The following is a 17,293-nucleotide window of genomic DNA, read 5'->3' on the forward strand; positions in this document are numbered from 1 at the left end:
TAAGCAAGTGTAAGTAGAACTGTTATTATGAGCACAATTGTGCAAGAGCACCAGAACAATAATATTTCGGAGTGCTCTCCTGCATTCCTCTTAGAGTGCTCTGTAGAAGCAGAAACCTGTCCCTTAAGGCAGGGATGCTTCTACAGAGCACTTCCAAAGTGTGGTAGAGTGCCCTGAAATATCAGCAGTCTTGTGTAGTTTATGCTCAGAAACAATTCAGAAACAAGAGAATAATAATGTGTGGTCTCCACGTCTCTGCAAATGCTTGAAACATTGTGACTTTGTTAGGATGTCACTGTATTTGAGTTATGGGCCGTTTCATATTTAATTTTTTTAATTGTTAGTTTTGGTTTTATCATTGTGACACGAGTGTGGGGTGGTATAAAAGTGTAATAAATAAATATGTAGATGCCTGCCCACCCACCCCCCCGGCTTTTGTCCACCTGGGTTTAGTACTACAGAGCTGTGGTACATTTCTCTAAGTAATGCAAAGCTTTAAACCTAAAATTGAAACTGATGATGGAGCTAGTTGTGAGACACCCCAAGCTGATAATTACAAGGGACTTCCTTGACTATATCTGGATAATTTTGGAGGCTCACCCACAAAATGTGGGGAGAGAATGCAAGAAGCCCCTCAACCTGAGCGATACAGTGAGGAGAGGGGCAATCCCCTTCCTGTGCTATATTGCCAGACCCAGAATGGGTGCTATATTGGGGAGAGGTTTTGGGGCTGGGAGTGCAGCAACCTTCTTAGTCAGCATCAGAAAAAACATTTAACATTAGCCCTGTTGAGGCTGATTGTACAACAAGCTGGTCAGCTAGCCCCCAAGTTGAGCTATATAGCAGAGAGTGGGTTTACTCCTCTTCTTCTACAATGCATACTCTAGAGCTCTGCTCACCCCCGTACCCCTTTGGTCAGTCCTCTTCACTCTTTCATTATTGTTGGGCCTTTGACCTATTTCTGTGCTTCTGCTGCGAGAGAGCTTTATGCATCTTCAGCCCTCATCTAATTGGAGGGACCTTATGTCTCCCCCCCCCGCCGCCTGCCGCCCCCAGTACATTTTATGCATATTTTGCCTGGGAAATCTGTTGAATATGCAGAAGACACTAGTACCTTGTCTGTAGTGTTACTAGCTAGTATGGGCCTCCAGATTTGCTCAGTAGAACAATAATTAAGCACTACCTGGCTGACAACTGGTTTCATTTATGCAGGAGAGAGACATGTGGGATTTCCCATACTCATCTAAAGGTATTCCATTATGTATCTAGTGTGCTCTTTTGCTAATGTTTCTTCTTCTGTTCTTGTCATTCTGTCCCAGCCTTCAGCACTCAAGATTTACAGTGTACAGTATACTGTACCTAGGAGCTGTTTCTTTAGATCCTATGAAACAGCAATATTTTAATATCTGGCAATATTGCAAGTAAGAATTATAGACATTTTTCTGCCCTATGGATTTTGCTTCATTTCCTTGATATTTCTTGGTATCTAGATTTATGTGTGAGATCTTTTTAGAATTTGCCTTGTGGTTTGTTTTGCTTTTGATTCTGCTGTATAATAGAGTACTTTGTTCAGATTTTGATTTATTTTGAGGGCTTTTGGTTGTATGATGAAAAATAAGGTTTACTGTATTTGTAAGTTTTACTCTCTTGTACTTAAAAATACCTCCTAAATCAATGGTGTGTCTGCATATATTGTTTGTAGTACAGAGGAGAGCTGGTCTTGTGGTAGCCAGCATGACTTGTACCTTTAGCTAAGCAGGGCCCACCCTGGTTGCATATGAAAGGGAGACCAGAAGTGTGAGCACTGTAAGATATTCCCCTCAGGGGATGGTGCCGCTTTGGGAAGAGCAGAAGGTTTCAAGTTCCCTCCCTGGTAGCATCTCCAAGATAGGGCTGAGAGAGATTCCCACCTGCAACCTTGGAGAAGCTGCTGGCAGTTTGTGAAGACAATACTGAGCTAGATAGACCAACAGTCTGACTCAGTATATGGCAGCTTCCTATGTTCCTGTGTTTTACAATATCAGATGCTCAGTCTGGTTATAGGGTGTGCTTAACAATAACAATCTGAAGGTAATCCAAAGTCTGCCTTTTGTTTAAAAACAAAATGTTGAACTGACTCCATATCCTTTACATGAAAACCTGTCCTACATAAAAGTATTTGCTTAATCTCTAGAAATCTGCTCTGTGTTCAGAACTGGGAAGTAGTTTATGCACACACCCACACCCTTACACACCCTTCCCATTAGTATCTGACACATGGAGGACACAAGGTCCTTGTTGCCTTGCCAGTATAATGATGTGGAATGCTCAGTCTATAAAGTATGTCAGACCCAAACAGTTAGAACTTCAGAGAGAAGAACCAGCTTCTTGCGTTGTTGCCTGAAGGCTACAGAAAATGCTGATGCTGGAACTGTAGTGTAGTTTGCTGGTTGAAGCCTGCTGCTCTTCCCCAGGCCCCTGCAGACATTCCCCCCCTCTTACTCTTCTCAATAGCTGGTTTCCATCTCACTCTGCAGCCCCACTTGCATCCCTTTATGAGGTCAACTGCATACTGTAGAAGCTTGTGTGAGTTCAGTTGTTAGTTTTAGCAGAAAGAGAGTGCTATAATAAGTGTTTGCACAAAATGATTTGTTTCATAACATGTAGATAGTAATTGTAATAGATAGGCCAGTGCATCAGGGAAAAATGTCAGATGTGACCCAACCAAACAGGAAAATAATTGGAAGGACCAATAGAGCTACCCCAAACTGTTGGAGTTGGGTCAAATATTTTGTCTGACACCTCCTCTCCCTCTCCTCCCCTCCCCTCTCCCTGTTCCCTTTCCTTACCTGGACTTGAGGACCACAGTATGACATTCTCTTCTGAAGAATGAGCCAATAACCTCACTGGTGGCCACTTGCCCCTTCCCATGGCTTTACTTTCAAAATGCCCCTCTTCCCCCTTTAAGATATTTCAGAGGACCCTGGCCTCGTGCAGTGCATTGTGGGGTGTGCAGTTCTTTTAATGGATGCAGCTATGGCTTAAAGAACTACAGACTCCACAATGTACCGTATGAGACTGGGGTCCTCCAAAAGACTTTAAAGTAGGGGGAAAGGGCATTTTGAAAGTCAAGCCACAGGAAGGGATGAGTGGCTGCTAATGTGAGGCAAGTCTGGACTCTATTAGAATTCTAATAGAGAATTTTAGTTGGAGTTCCGACTGCCAGGGCTCTCCTGTCTTGGCAGAATTCATTTAGATAATGCTGGACGTTAACTGTGACATGACTACACAGCCCTAATAGACAGGTCAGATCTAACTAGAGAAGTACATATTCTTCACAGAGAGAAAGAAGCAGTTTAATGTCAGTTTCTAATGTCAGTTTCTACAATAAGATGCAAAGAAATATTTTTTATTAGTTTGGAGTTGCATGAACACAAGAATAGAAGGAAGGACGAATATATAGAGCTATAAAGGGATAAAAGGGCAGGGGGGAAATAAATGAATCTTTTCAAGGACCTTTATGTTATACAGGTCTGAATGAGCAAGCTGCCTCTTCTGGCATGGAACAGCTGCTAAGGGCTTGGTTCCCTGGGTGCTCTTAGGAATCCCAAACACTGGTGGAAAGAAATTCCAGACAGTATGTATTTCAGTGACAGTTCTATTAAGAGCAAATTTAAAAAGATAGTGGATGATCACAGAAGTTCACAGCTTCCTTTGACATTCTAATACTGTCTTGTCTCGAGACTGTGAAAATTATTGATGCATCAGCTTTAGTTGCATCTCTTTTAGCATGTAAGTTCTGAGAATATAAGACCGTTCTGGAGGTAGTGGAGGTCCACAGGTAGGAGCCTATGGTTTTCTTGAATAAACAAATAAATTAGAATGCTTAAATTTCACTCTGGTGGGTTCAGTAGAACAGGTGGGCTTGTCATAGTTTTCTAAAGTGTGTGTAATCCGTAATTCTAATATATCTTTGGAAAAGCGGTGTTTGAACTTGAACAGTTGCAAGCTTTAACAGTGATTCAATGCCATCAACATCACTCAGGTGGCCAGAGTAGTGCAGATGACTTCCTTTGCAAAAGGCACACCAGAATCCCAGCTGACCAAAAACACCCTGAAGAGAGAACATGTAGCCAGACTTCCTGTTAAGAGTTGTATGGACTGTTTCTTGGGAGAACAAAGGAACACCAGTGTAATAAATCTCAAGTTCACTGACTTCTTTAGCCTTTAACGGTAACAAATGTGAGCTAATTGGAAGGTAACTATTCAGTTTACCATGTTTCTTTTATAAGGTTTTTTTCTGGAAGTGGCCGCTATTGAGGACAATTCTCATGATTACCACTGCTACTGATTCTTGTACTGCCGTGGCACCACATGAAGGAGCAATTGGGAGCAGGAAAAAAAGAAATGCAAAACACAGCACAGGTTGACTTTTTGTATGCAATGTTGTGATGAGCTTTTTTGATGTTTTATATGTGACTTGAAATATTCAGTGTACATAGAGCTCTGCATGATCAGACAGCTTGCATTTGACCACTTCTGCAGTACCTAGAAGTGAATGGGAACAGTGGCAGTGACTTACCAAATTGTGCTGTTGCTATTGAAGCAAAATTAAATATTAATATTATTTATAGCTGGAATGCCAAGAAATCATTGTATGGGGAGTGAGAGGGAAGGAGTGGTCTGTGCTTTATGGATATATATTAGTGAATATCTTCTAGAGTCTTAATTTAGTTGCTGTTCATCTCTTTCTAAGATTTTGACTGTTCACACATGACAGAATCAATAGACTTTTATCAGAAACTAAGATTAGCCATAGATTTATTTTCATTGAATAATTCCTGTCATCTTAGATCTTCATCATATGGTCTGCCTTTTAGACCAATCGCTGTAATCTGCCAGTCTAAGTACAGGAGGAAATGCTACAGCATTTTTTGGGATTACAGTATATTCACTGCACTTCCAAGAGAGATGGACGTTGAACAGTTAACTGTACAGAGAAAGCACTGCAGAATTTTGGCTGCACATAGCTTGGGAAGTGACGTCTTGTAGCAGTTGCTGTTCTAGAAAGAGCGGAGACACGTAGTGTAATTGGGACGGCTCTGGGTGGCAGTGTCTCTGCCACTGTGTATATTTATCTGTATGAAGCAAGCAGAAAGTGACAAGCAGTCTGCCTGCTGCTTAGTGCAACCATAGCTCTTGTGACTTCTGTTAATGCTTTTTCAGCTGCACCACATTGTTGAGACACGGGACGCTTGTCTATCCGGGAAAGCAAACTTTTAAACATTCAAAATGGGAAAGGATTATTATTCTGTTCTTGGAATTGAAAAAGCGGCATCTGATGAAGACGTCAAGAAGGCTTACCGAAAGCAAGCCCTTAAATGGCATCCAGATAAGAACAAATCTCCTCATGCAGAAGACAAATTCAAAGAGATTGCAGAAGCCTACGAGGTCCTCAGTGATCCCAAAAAGAGAGAAATCTATGATCAATTTGGAGAGGAAGGTAAGAGCTTTTTCTGTACCTGGTTTTAAGCTTAAAATAGATATTTATGCCCAATGCAGAGAGACTGCTTAAGAAGCTGGTATGAAGGCATTTGGTGGTAGTGATCTAGTTTGATCTCAGCAATTATGCTTCAGGGTCTGTAGTATGTACTTATCTAGGATATGAATTTTGTTTTATGACCCTAGTCATCTTAAAATGCATTATTGCCTTCTAATCCTCTTCATTGCACAAACTTCTGCTGGTGTTTTTTTGCCCCACTCTTTCAGAGACTGACACCAAAAGTCATATGGATGGTGTTGTCTTGGTTTTTAAAATAAGCTTGTATTAAAAGATGGTCATTCTCAGCCAGAATCCAGGTATCCAGACTCCAGCTAATGTTGGCTTTTTGCCTGGAAAGGAAAGAATTTGCCTGATGTCATGAAATACCAGGACAAATTTTCAGCTTAATTGTAAACACTGCTAATGTGCCAAGGAATGAGGTCCAGAAACAGTGAATTTAGCCTAAAAGAGTTACTTAAACAAGATAGGGTTGTTTTTTTTTTTAAAGTCTAGTCAGTTTCTCAAAACTTGACTGAGCTCATGAAGTATTTTCTGCTACCCTGTTACAGCTCTGAGCTAGCTACTGTTCTGCTGACAAAGTTGGCTTTGTGTAGTTATAGGATATCTGTGTTCCAGTAACTGATTCCCTCAGTGGGACAGGACTGTTCATTTTAAGGGAATCTGTTAATGACAGAATGTGCTACTTGCAGGGGTGTAGCTATAATTGAGCGAAGGGTTCAAAGAACTCGGGCCCCCAGCTCCTGAGGGCCCTCCAGCTCTACCCCTCCCTATTTTCTGCATTATCTCCCTCACACTGGGGGGCCGTCAGAGAGAGTGCTGAACACTTGGGCCTCCTCTCCCCTAGCTATGCCCCTGGCTACTTGAAACGGATGGCCCTTTTTGTTTACTGCACTTTGTGATTACTGTCAGAAATCTACACTTCTCATGAACGCACAAATTATATAAATTCTAGTTCTACTTTAATTGATAATTCTGCAGCTCCAAGAGTTCTGGCTTGGGTTTTTTTGTACTCTTGGGAGAATAGAGGACTGTGGTAACAAATGTGTTCTTGCTCTTAAATTGAGGATTAATGTGTTTGAGATATTTGCATTTTCTTTCAACCTCTTACTTCTAGGATCTTTATTTTCCTTTCAGTTTGTGTTCTTGCTTTTGTAACCACTTCCTTCCCAGTGAACATGGACACTGATCTTGTACTCTCACTATTGGAAATTAAGGTGCAAGGGGTAGAAGTTGGTATCCTTAGCCTCAAATATGTTAATATGTATGTGAAGTTTTAGTAATGCCTAATGAGTTGATACAGCTTGGACTGGCAGATTAATGACTCAGTGGCCGCTACAACTCTTTTGCTGTCTAGAACATGGGCAGACTGTATTAAAGCTCTTTTTTTAAATAGCCATGGGACCTGGTGTCCTTTCAGCAAAACCTATCCATTATCTATTCTAGGAAGTGTCATTCCACTAAGCACATGGTATGGTTTGTCATCTGTCTTGGCATTACCAATTAGTTAGTCCTTCAACTGTATATTTGGATGTAAATGGAATCATGAGCGTCATCAGCTAAGACTAGAGTTAAATGCTAATGTTGTCATAACAGCATATTTGTACAATTACTATTTAATATCTTTCTGAATAGTGCGGAAGAGGGCTCAGTGTTTATGTTGGTGGTTATAAACTAATAAAAATCTTTGTTATTTTTAAAGGTAAAATACTTTTAAAGACTTATTGCAGACTTGTACTTAAATTAAATCCCACCCCAGTGTAAATTCTGCTGAAAAACAATTAAAGCATCAATTCCTGTAGGAGCCATATTCTCAGTTTTAAGGAAATCCAAAGATCTTCTACCAAACATGTTTTAGGCTGAACATGTATTGAAGAAAAAGTATGTTCTGCCCCTTCCAAATCAAAATTTTCTGGCATTTTGTATTACTTTGATGTCTATTTCTAAAAAAAAAAAGGGGGGGGGGGGAGGCCTTAAAATGTAACAAGTTTCTTCATAGTTTGTATAGATTGTGACAAACATCCAGCACAGTATTAGGACGGCGCATCCTTACAGAGAGGCTGTTTTGGAGCTAGCCATCATGTAGTTGAACAGTGGAGCACAAAAAGAGGCAGGAGTGATATTTGCTGATTTCTTCTCCCTCCAAAAGTACTTCTTGGTTTCCAAGAATATGTCCCTGAGCATAGCGCAGCCCTCCTAACACTGTGCTGGATGTTAGATATACAGTCCATTCACACGATCATGAAAAAATGGGTAGAAGGCAGTATACCTAAGGATTCGTGGTCATGTGAACCCACGGGAATCCCTCCAACCTAGCTCACTCAAATCTGGGTAACCCAGATCCTCTCTCCTGCTCTTTACCCAGGTAAGATAAAAAGTGGCTCCTACCATGTTGTTTGGGTTGTCTGGGAGCATTTACCTTTTGGTAGCAGCCATGATTGTAATAGAGCACTCGGGAGGCAGCAGCCATGATTGTAATAGAGCACTGTGGCTACAGGGGCTGGCATCTGTGAATGTGCTGCTCTGCAAAGCACACTCTATGATACTTTGCTTGCACTGCCTTCAGTAGGGTTGGTCCCACCTCCTGCCCTTTCATGGCCAATCAGGCAACTGATGATGTAATGAGGGTTGCCAGTCTCCTGGCAGTGTAATGCATGCTGGGATAGCTCTTTCTTTCCTCTGAAGACTCAGCTCTCATTTTTATTAATGGAGACTGCTGCTTCTGAATCGTTTCTGTGTTGAGTTTGCAGACCCAAGCAGAGATTCTGCTCATCTGTGGCTACCAGGGTAGGAGTTCTTTGTTCTCCACCCCCCACAACACACACACACACACACACACCAATCCCATGTCATCGTGTAAAAGGACTCATTATTGGTTTCTAACCATTGGCTATGGCTATCTTTGTCTTGCATAGATAATAGTTACTAGAAAGCATTCACAGCACCATAGCACAATGTGCCAGTGCAAGGTACCTTCCCCACCCACTTGTTCCTGAGTCAGAGGGAAACAACAGCATAGTGTGGCGAGAATAAACAGAAACTGCGAGTAGAGCGGTGCGTCCACTAGCAGTTCCCCTCCTAGTTTCTGGGCATTGCTCCTCACTATGCACAGCATCCCATCCCATTGCTGAAGATCCCCCAGCCAACAGCAACAGCTTTTCTGAGGGCTCAGGAAGCTTCAATATGGAGAAACAGGTAGGGGAAGGTATCTTGCCATGGTGCACTTTATGTCAGCATTATATTGGATGCTATTTGCTGCTTCCAATTTTATATGGCTAGTAATGGAGACCCCGAAGTACCTAGAGAAGAAAATTGGAGGATAATTACACATTCTTAAAGCTGGAAACGTTGACTGCTTAGGTGTGGCAGTTCTTTTGCACAGTTCCTTACAATTTACACAGTTTTGTAGGGACAGAGTGCTCTTTTAGGGGAAGTAACTAATAATAGTCTTTCTAGGGACTATCTTTCTTGGGGGTTATTTACATCAGACCACCTGCAGCATCAAATAAAACACCTGGGGTGGTACAAGGACTGTTGCCATCTTATGCAACCCCTGCCCTTTGCTACCACTTGGAGCTGCTGCAGAGAATAAGATATGGCAGCCAGGGGCCGCTCTTACATCTGTGACCCAATGGAGGAGAAGCACCAGCCCCTTCGATGTCCATCTGCTGCCATGTTCCTTCTAGGGACCATTTTCCCTAGAAAGAGCTCTTCTCTAGGGAGCTCTTTACAACAGTCTTGCTACAGCTTTAATAATCACCTGCAGCTGTAGCCAGAAGTGTGCACGTGCACATTTATTTATTCTGGCTTTTAAAAAATTGTATGTAAACTAGGATCCTACTTAAATTAGCCATGAATAAGTCCCATTGGAATTAATAGGACTTGAGTTAGTAATGTTTCACTTAGCTTCAGTGATACTTTGTCATGATTTAGTATGGATCCTGCCCAATATGTATAATCCTTCTGTTGGTGTATGTGTATCTTCTGTTCATATTATAAAGGATTTGGTGTTATCTTATATTTATCTGCCTGTATGGTTGTAGGATGAAGCAAACCTTTTTAAAAATATTCTAAATTATATTGGGAGACTTGATGGGTTCACAGGTCTGCTTAAGGTTCAAAAAATGCACAAAGAACAATCTAAGTGTCATCCTCTGGGTGTTAATGTGTGCTTTGCACGAAGAATCCCCTGTAGTTGCAGGAGCATTTAGAGGCTGTTCACACACACAGCCTGGGCTAGGCTTCATGTATAAAGAGCACGGATTGAGCACAATCCGGGCGCTGCACCATGCAAAGCCTGTGTTTTTAACATGGTGTTTAGCTATGGTTCACTTAACTTCGGCCAGTAATCATTTGGGTGATTGCCAGCAGGTTAAATGGCTCTTCCCCCCCGCTTCCATTTCCATCAACATGTCGGGGGGGGCGGGAGGAGCGGCCTCGTTGAGTGCGGCGGCTGTTTTAACAAGAGCAGCCACTGCTCTTGTGCCCTGGGATATCTTGGATTGTGGGAGGGGGAAAGTCCTCCCAGCTCCTGCGGTTGCCAAACTGCCACTCGTGTGAGTGTGGGGCATGGTGGAGGGGAGGGTGGTTGCTGCTTCTGCTTGCCTGCCTTCCCTGCAATGCACCCCCAGCGACCTCGAGATGGTGTGAAAGACCTCTTAGAGGCATTCTAAAGGTTTGTCCACACTACAAACTTAAATGGGCTTTCTGCTATTTTTAACTATCATGGCTGTTTCTAAGATCTTGGGAACAGTAGTTTGGAGAGGCTGTGGAGGCTTCCTGGTCTTATTTTATTTCAAATAGCTCTGTCACTCTTTCACTTTTGACATAAGTACAATCACTAGAAAATAAAAATTAAAACATTAGACTAATTCTCAGATTTCCAGGGCTCTCTGAGGAGAGGAAATGACCTAAAGTATTTTGTGTAGCTAAAGTCATTGACCTCAGTGTAATGAGCAAACTTAAATTCTGATATGTACAGATTACACTTTTATTCCTTCAATGGAAAAACATCTGAATTTTAATGAATAAATTTTTAAAGCAAGAAAGGCAAGAGTGGTTGTTCAGTAGCAGTGGCTTAAGGAACCTTAGCAGTCACCTTAATGACATCTATATTCCAGGCATTTCAAACATAAGGTAAAGTGTGCCGTCAAGTCAATTTCGACTCCTGACACCCACAGAACCCTGTGGTTTTCTTTGGTAGAATACCGGAGGGGTTTACCATTGCCTCCTCCCGAACAGTATGAGATGATGCCTTTCAGCATCTTCTTGTATCGCTGCTGCCCGATAGAGGTGTTTCCCATAGACTGGGAAACATACCAGCGGGAATTCGAACCGGCAACCTTCTGCTTGTTAGTCAAACATTTCCCCGCTGCACCACTTAAGGTGGCTACATTTCAAACATACATAACAGATAAATTAAGTATGCTCCTGTTGCTGAGAAACAGATTGAATTTAAAATTAAAGCCTGCAGGGTTAAGATGCCTTTGGCCCTTAAACAGTGTCTGATGAGGTGTGTTGAAGATGGAGGAGAAAGCAGATAAACTGTATAAATTTAGGAAGGATGAGTGGGTTGAATTAATCATGGAAAGTAGGTGGGTGGTGTCATGTAGGAAGAAATGGCAAGCTTGAAATAGTTGAGGTAACTGTCAGCATGAGTGTGATAGCATAACTTTGTAAGATTGCCTTATAAGGCTCATTTTGCATGATATACAATACTTTATTTGAACACTTTTAATTATCTCTTTGACTACAGTCTTTGGCATACTTACTTGGGTGTAAATCTCATTAACCCTTAAATATGTATAGGATGAGACTGTTATTTTTTGTATTTGACTGTATATTTCTGAACAAGTGATCTAAGGAGAGGGTATCCATCCTGTTCTGGAAGGGATAGTACTCCCTGAGGGTGTGCAGTCTTGATGCTCTTGGACTTTCGTCCCACATGCACAAGTGACGGGGATATCTTTTTATTTTGTGTTAGTTGGGCTGGTTCACCAGCTGTGTCCCCTCTTGAAGAAGGTGGATCTAACCACTTTCTTCCATGCCTTGGTTGTATTCTTGCTTGATCACTACAATGCATTCTATATATAGTTTCCTTTGGAAAACTCAGCTGCTGCAAAGTGCATCATCCAGTTTTATCAAAACTCTGGGATAGAACACATTTTTTCTAGCTTGTTCCTGGGTGCAATTTGTGGTGTTGGATACCTTTTTTCAAAGCTCTGAACTGTTTGACCAGCCTACCTGCTCCTTCTTAAATTATCCATTCCTTAAGACTTTCTGGAGAGACACTGTTTCATGTGCCAATGCCTTTGTTTGCAGCCTCAGTTTGTATACACATGGCAGGACCTTCTCGGTGGTCACACTCAGGGTTTGGAACTCTCCTCTCTGGATGCCCACCTTGTCCCATTGTTGCCAGTTTTTCAGCAGTTACTAAAAAAACTACCTTTTAGTTATTAGCAGTGGGGAAGTAACTTGCTTAGGGAGCAAGAGGTTGCTGGTTCGAATCCCTGCTGGTATGTTTCCCAGACTATGGGAAACACCTATATCGGGCAGCAGGGATATAGGAAGTTGCTGAAAGGTATCATCTTATACTGTGTGGGAGATGGCAATGGTAAACCCCTCTTGTATTCTACCAAAGAAAACCACATGTCTCTGTGGTCGCCAGAGTCGACATTGACTCGACGGCACAACTTTACTTTTACCTTTAAAAACATTTACCAGGCATTGGAGCCAGGAATTTTTGAGTAGTTGTAATTATGATTGTGTTTTCTTTGAGGCACAAGTGAAAAATGGCCTAAAAATTCAAAAATCAACAAGTGCCAATATTTAAAATAGGCATTGCTAAATATGTTTGTACTTTTTTCGTAGGACTGAAAGGAGGAGCTGGAGGATCAGATGGGCAAGGTGGCACATTCCGGTACTCTTTCCATGGAGACCCACATGCCACATTTGCAGCATTCTTTGGTGGTGCAAATCCTTTTGAAATCTTCTTTGGAAGAAGGATGCCTGGTGGTAGGGACACTGAAGACATGGAAGTGGATGGAGATCCGTTTGGTTCCTTTACTACTTTTAGTATGAATGGATTTCCAAGAGAGAGAAACACTCTTGGTAGCCAACAACGTCGTAAACAAGATCCTCCTGTTGTTCATGAACTCAAGGTATCCTTGGAAGAGATTTATCATGGCTGTACAAAAAGAATGAGGATTTCCCGAAAAAGGCTCAACCCAGATGGAAGAAGTGTCAGAACAGAGGACAAAATCCTTACCATTGATATCAAGAGAGGATGGAAAGAGGGTACCAAAATTACATTCCCAAAAGAGGGTGATGAAACGCCTAACACCATCCCAGCAGATATTGTGTTTGTTATTAAAGATAAAATTCATCCTCACTTCAAGAGGGATGGGTCAAATATTGTCTACCCTGTTAAGATCAGCTTAAGGGAGGTAAGCACTTTGTTAAGATTGAGAACTGTATTGTTAAAATTTTATGAAGACTGTGCTATGGGCATTGTTGGTTCTGTTTTACTGTGGTCAGATTAAACTTGATGTAGCCAGAGCTGATATGTGGTGTTTATACTTAAAAAAAAACAACAACAAAAAACCTCTGAGGAGTTGGATGGGCACCTATGCTGTGTTGGACAGTTAGATTGCACTCTTAAAAAGGGGGCCGCTGCGCCTTCTAGAACTTAGCATGACACTCAAAGGTGCAAGCTAACTGTGTACAGTCGTTCCTCTCCAACCGCAAGTGTTCTGTTCCGGGAAAACCTCATGGTTGGCAAATTTGCAGTTGGAGAGCAATAGAAATGCATTGGAGTTAGGGGGATCGTGGTCAGGAAAAGACCGAAAAATAAAGAAAAATGACTAAAAACTACCAAAAACACCCAGAATCAGCCATAGTTAGCAAGAGGAATGAGGGGGTATCCCCCCAAATCACCCCTGAATTCCCAGAAATCACTCCTAACCCCTGAAAACCATGGACACACACCCCCCTCCTGAATTGCCAAAATATCTTGTCAAACAGGTCGCAGGTACTTAAAACCGCAATTGGGATTCCCGCGGTTGGCGAGGGATGACTGTACTTGATCATCCTGGTTGCCATGTGAAGGCCCTCTCTTCATTTCCCCCCATTGCCATTGTTGATTCTGCCTGTCAAAGGATTATCGGGTGAGCCTGATTTCAATGTCCTTTTGAGTCTGCTCTGTTTTTAATTCTGTTGTTCCTTGCATTATTATGCAAATTTGAAGCATGAGAGCGTATGCTATTTTACAGCACATTATCCCTGTACAACTGCTGTTCTCAAAGGTTTTAAAAACACAAATGCAAAAGAGAGAGCATATTTATCAGAATGGTAAGCAAGCAGAACTCCCACTAGGAAAAGAAAAGCACACCAACAAGGCTTTTTGACAACAGTAAACCACTGATGTGAACAAAATATTTTCTTCTAATTTGGTAGCGGTTGAGCTACAAAATGGGTGCAGCCCTGAAAACCAGCACTGTGCTAATCTGAGAAGCAGTAAACTCTACTGAAATGGAATGGCTTTAATTTTAATATGAGTCGCTGACATACTGTGCAACATTAGAATGGCAGTGTAACATTGCGTTTGCGCAAGAGCATTCTTGTGCAAATGGAACACTGTGCTAACACAGTTGCGTAGCGTGATGGTGCCCCTAGTATTTGCAATGTGTGCAGCTATGTTAGTGCAACTTTTGCAAGAGCGTTCTTGTACAATGTCGGTCATTAAATAACTGCATTCCATAGATGGCTGTTGCAACACTTACACCTTACGTTGCATCTAGAACCACACAAACAAAATGGTAGCATCTGAGAGCTTGTTGACTGGAGTTAAGCAGATGTGGTCCATATTTCAATGTAATTAACTTAGTAATAATATGAAAGATAAGATGTAAATAATCTTGTCTCCATATAGCAAATCACAGGAAATGTTTTTCTTAACTGTGGTTTAAACATAGCGATGCTATTAACATAGTAATAAATCTTTTTTTTAAAAAGGCAATTTCTTTCATTAATACCAGTGAGTTTGGTCTTTGAAACTGGTGGAACACAGATTGAATCCCAAGATAATGGTCCAAAGTGCTATAGGACTCTGGGTGTACTGGAGTTCCTTGTATGCAACAGTTAGGGATTGCTGCACTTGTTCCTTTAATTTCAATGGGACTATTCTAAATAGTTTTTCTGTCCAGCCAATGTTTTTAGCATTACCACTTCACCAATATATAGTGCACATTCTGTTTATGCATGATAACCGTTTTTCCAAAGTGTGGTTAATAGAGTTGTATGTATCTTTTTGTATAGTGCTTAGTACCTGTGTTTAGATATTGTTGCTGCTCCTGATATAACGTATATTTAATATTTTTTAGGCTTTATGTGGCACCTCAATTAATGTACCAACAATAGAAGGTCGAACCATACCTATGACAGTAAATGAAGTTGTAAAGCCTGGAATGAGGAGAAGAATTATTGGATATGGCTTACCTTTCCCAAAAAATCCTGACCAACGAGGTGACTTAATTATAGAATTTGAAGTCCTCTTCCCAGACAGTATAGCTCCAGCATCAAAAGAAGTACTCAGGAGAAATCTTCCCGTTTCTTAAGGAAATTACTTTCATGAACTGTTCCAAGAGGACAATTGGAATTGAAAAATTTGAAAATGTGCAGGTTTATGCTGTAAAAGTGCAATATCTAACTGTGGAACTTTCTTCTTTGTGTGTGAATGGGGGTGGGATTATGCAGTGCTGCATGAGAATAGAAGAGAAATACAAAGGACTTGCAGTCTAGTATTAAGCTAAAACCACTTGCTGTGTATTGGATCTTCCTTTTCAAATTTTTATCCTGTATTTTGCTTACATGTAAAATGTAATGGAAGGGAGGGAAAGTGCATATTTCTGATGAAGTGCTTGAGTTTCAAAACACTTTGTTCCAGATGTTGGTTTATCATCTATGTGAAGTATTATTATATTGCACTATCAGTATTCATAATACAATTCTATGTAATTTTTTTTTTTTGCAATATTCATGTTGTGTGTGCAATATTCATCTTGCTCTGTTTACATTTCTCAAAGCAGAAGGCAGGAAATATCGCTTGAAATGTTCATGAGCCCAAAGAAGTAGCAGCTTTCCTGTACTGTTGTAGATGTTGATGGATTCCTTTTTTTGCTCAGTACTCTACTAATGAGCATGCTGAGGTTCAATATTTCAAGATGCACCCTTCTTGGCCTAGCAGATTTCCTGACAAAACACCTCTGAGAAGAACAGTTGCTTTAATATCTCTTACAGCATTCCCGCTTGATATAGTTGACAGAAAAAGGATCATTTGAACAGTTGTCTCAGGATAATTGGCCTACACTGAGTATATGAAACACAATATCAGTCTTTTACAGGTTGATCCCTCCTGCAAAAGCCCATTGCAACTGAAGAATCTGAAAGCCTGACATGAATTATCTGAGGGAGAGAAAGCAGTATTCTAGTTTTCTAAAAATCTCTACAGGGCTTGCAACCTTTCGGATGGCAAAATAAGATTACTAAATTTGCTTTCAGCATTTGTCTTGAAACATGCTGCAGTGTGTTAACGTTTGTGATTCCTCTTCTGTTTGTTTATAAGAAAGTATTTGATTTCATTTTACATTTGAATGTGCTAGATAGCTGCACTGTTAGCCACAAGGTGATAAACAGTTTTATATGGTTCTATGGGGAAAAAATTTCTACATGGAATGAGAAAAAAATTCTTGTTTTCTAAAAAGGAGAAAAAATTCTGTTTTCTAAGCACTGGCATGTTTAAAATCCAAAGTAATCCTCTATTTAAAAGCCCATCTAGAAATCAGATAAGTAAATTGACAACTTTTCATAAGATTCAATGAATGGGTATAAACTAATACGTACAGCCCAGAGCTGAAAAGGACCTTAGAACTCTGGTCCATGACATGAGAAGTAAGAGAGAAGATTGCTGCTTACTCCTTATGGATATTGTTGATGCACTTAAATATCCTTTATAGTCTCTATTGCATTTCATATGTTTTTTAATTAAATTTTTTTGTTTCTAACTCATTTCATTTTCTTCTTTATAGTAATTGGGTGGGTAGAACAAATGATCATCCTTGTTTAATAGTGTAGCCTATAGCTACAAGTTTAGTGTTGGCAAAATGTGTTTACTGTTTGCAGAAACAAAGTAAAAAGTTGATGTACAGATAAGACAAGAGATTATGGGGGAAGGAGAATTGGCCTTGTGGTAGCAAGAATGAATTCCCACTTTGATTATCAGGGTCTTTTTTGGTCTGCATTTGGATGGGAGGCTACCTATGAGTATTATAAGATATTTACCCTTAGGGGTAGGGTTACCAACAGTCCCTTATTATCTAGGACATATCTTATTTCAGCCCCAAATTGTCTGTCCCATATGGATGCCATTTGTCCCTTATTTTCAGCTCATGGAAACCTATAGCTCAAATCAAACCAGTTATTTTCACTAATAATGAAATAAAGGTCATGATCATGAGTTCCAACTCCTTTCCATTTTCCCTCCCCATCCAGAGTACTCTGTAATTCTGGTGGCCTGCAGCCTTAGGGTTGCCAAGAGTCCTGTATTAGGGACATTAATTAAAACATTAACAGCCATCATGATTTGCTAACTTGCCATTCTCCAGGTATTGGGATCATGAAAATCATGCAAGCGATGACTTGCACGATTGTTAACCAGTACTCATGTAGTGCTCATGTGTGAAACCTATCTTTACTGGC

The 17,293-nt window shown here is 40.8% G+C and overlaps 1 protein-coding gene across 6 annotated transcripts in view; it reads left to right on the plus strand.

The window, feature by feature from the left end:
• Window positions 1-16,599, plus strand: part of DNAJB4 (DnaJ heat shock protein family (Hsp40) member B4) — a 36,723-nt gene extending 20,124 nt beyond the window's left edge. For 2 of the 6 annotated variants that reach the window (XM_053247976.1, XM_053247972.1), the window contains exons 2-4: window positions 5,206-5,482; window positions 12,410-12,984; window positions 14,920-16,599. In XM_053247976.1, the coding sequence (XP_053103951.1) occupies window positions 5,272-5,482; window positions 12,410-12,984; window positions 14,920-15,153 (1,020 nt within the window). In that variant the 5' untranslated portion in view covers window positions 5,206-5,271 and the 3' untranslated portion in view covers window positions 15,154-16,599. Of the gene's footprint in view, window positions 1-4,024; window positions 4,238-4,271; window positions 4,416-4,933; window positions 5,483-12,409; window positions 12,985-13,561; window positions 13,705-14,919 lie in introns of those variants that run through there. The other 4 variants (XM_053247975.1, XM_053247973.1, XM_053247974.1 and 1 more) reach the window with 4 other exon arrangements.
• The last annotated feature ends 694 nt before the right edge of the window (window positions 16,600-17,293 follow it).

Source organism: Hemicordylus capensis, chromosome 4 (genome assembly GCF_027244095.1).
Source record: "Hemicordylus capensis ecotype Gifberg chromosome 4, rHemCap1.1.pri, whole genome shotgun sequence".
Classification (NCBI taxonomy): domain Eukaryota; kingdom Metazoa; phylum Chordata; class Lepidosauria; order Squamata; family Cordylidae; genus Hemicordylus; species Hemicordylus capensis.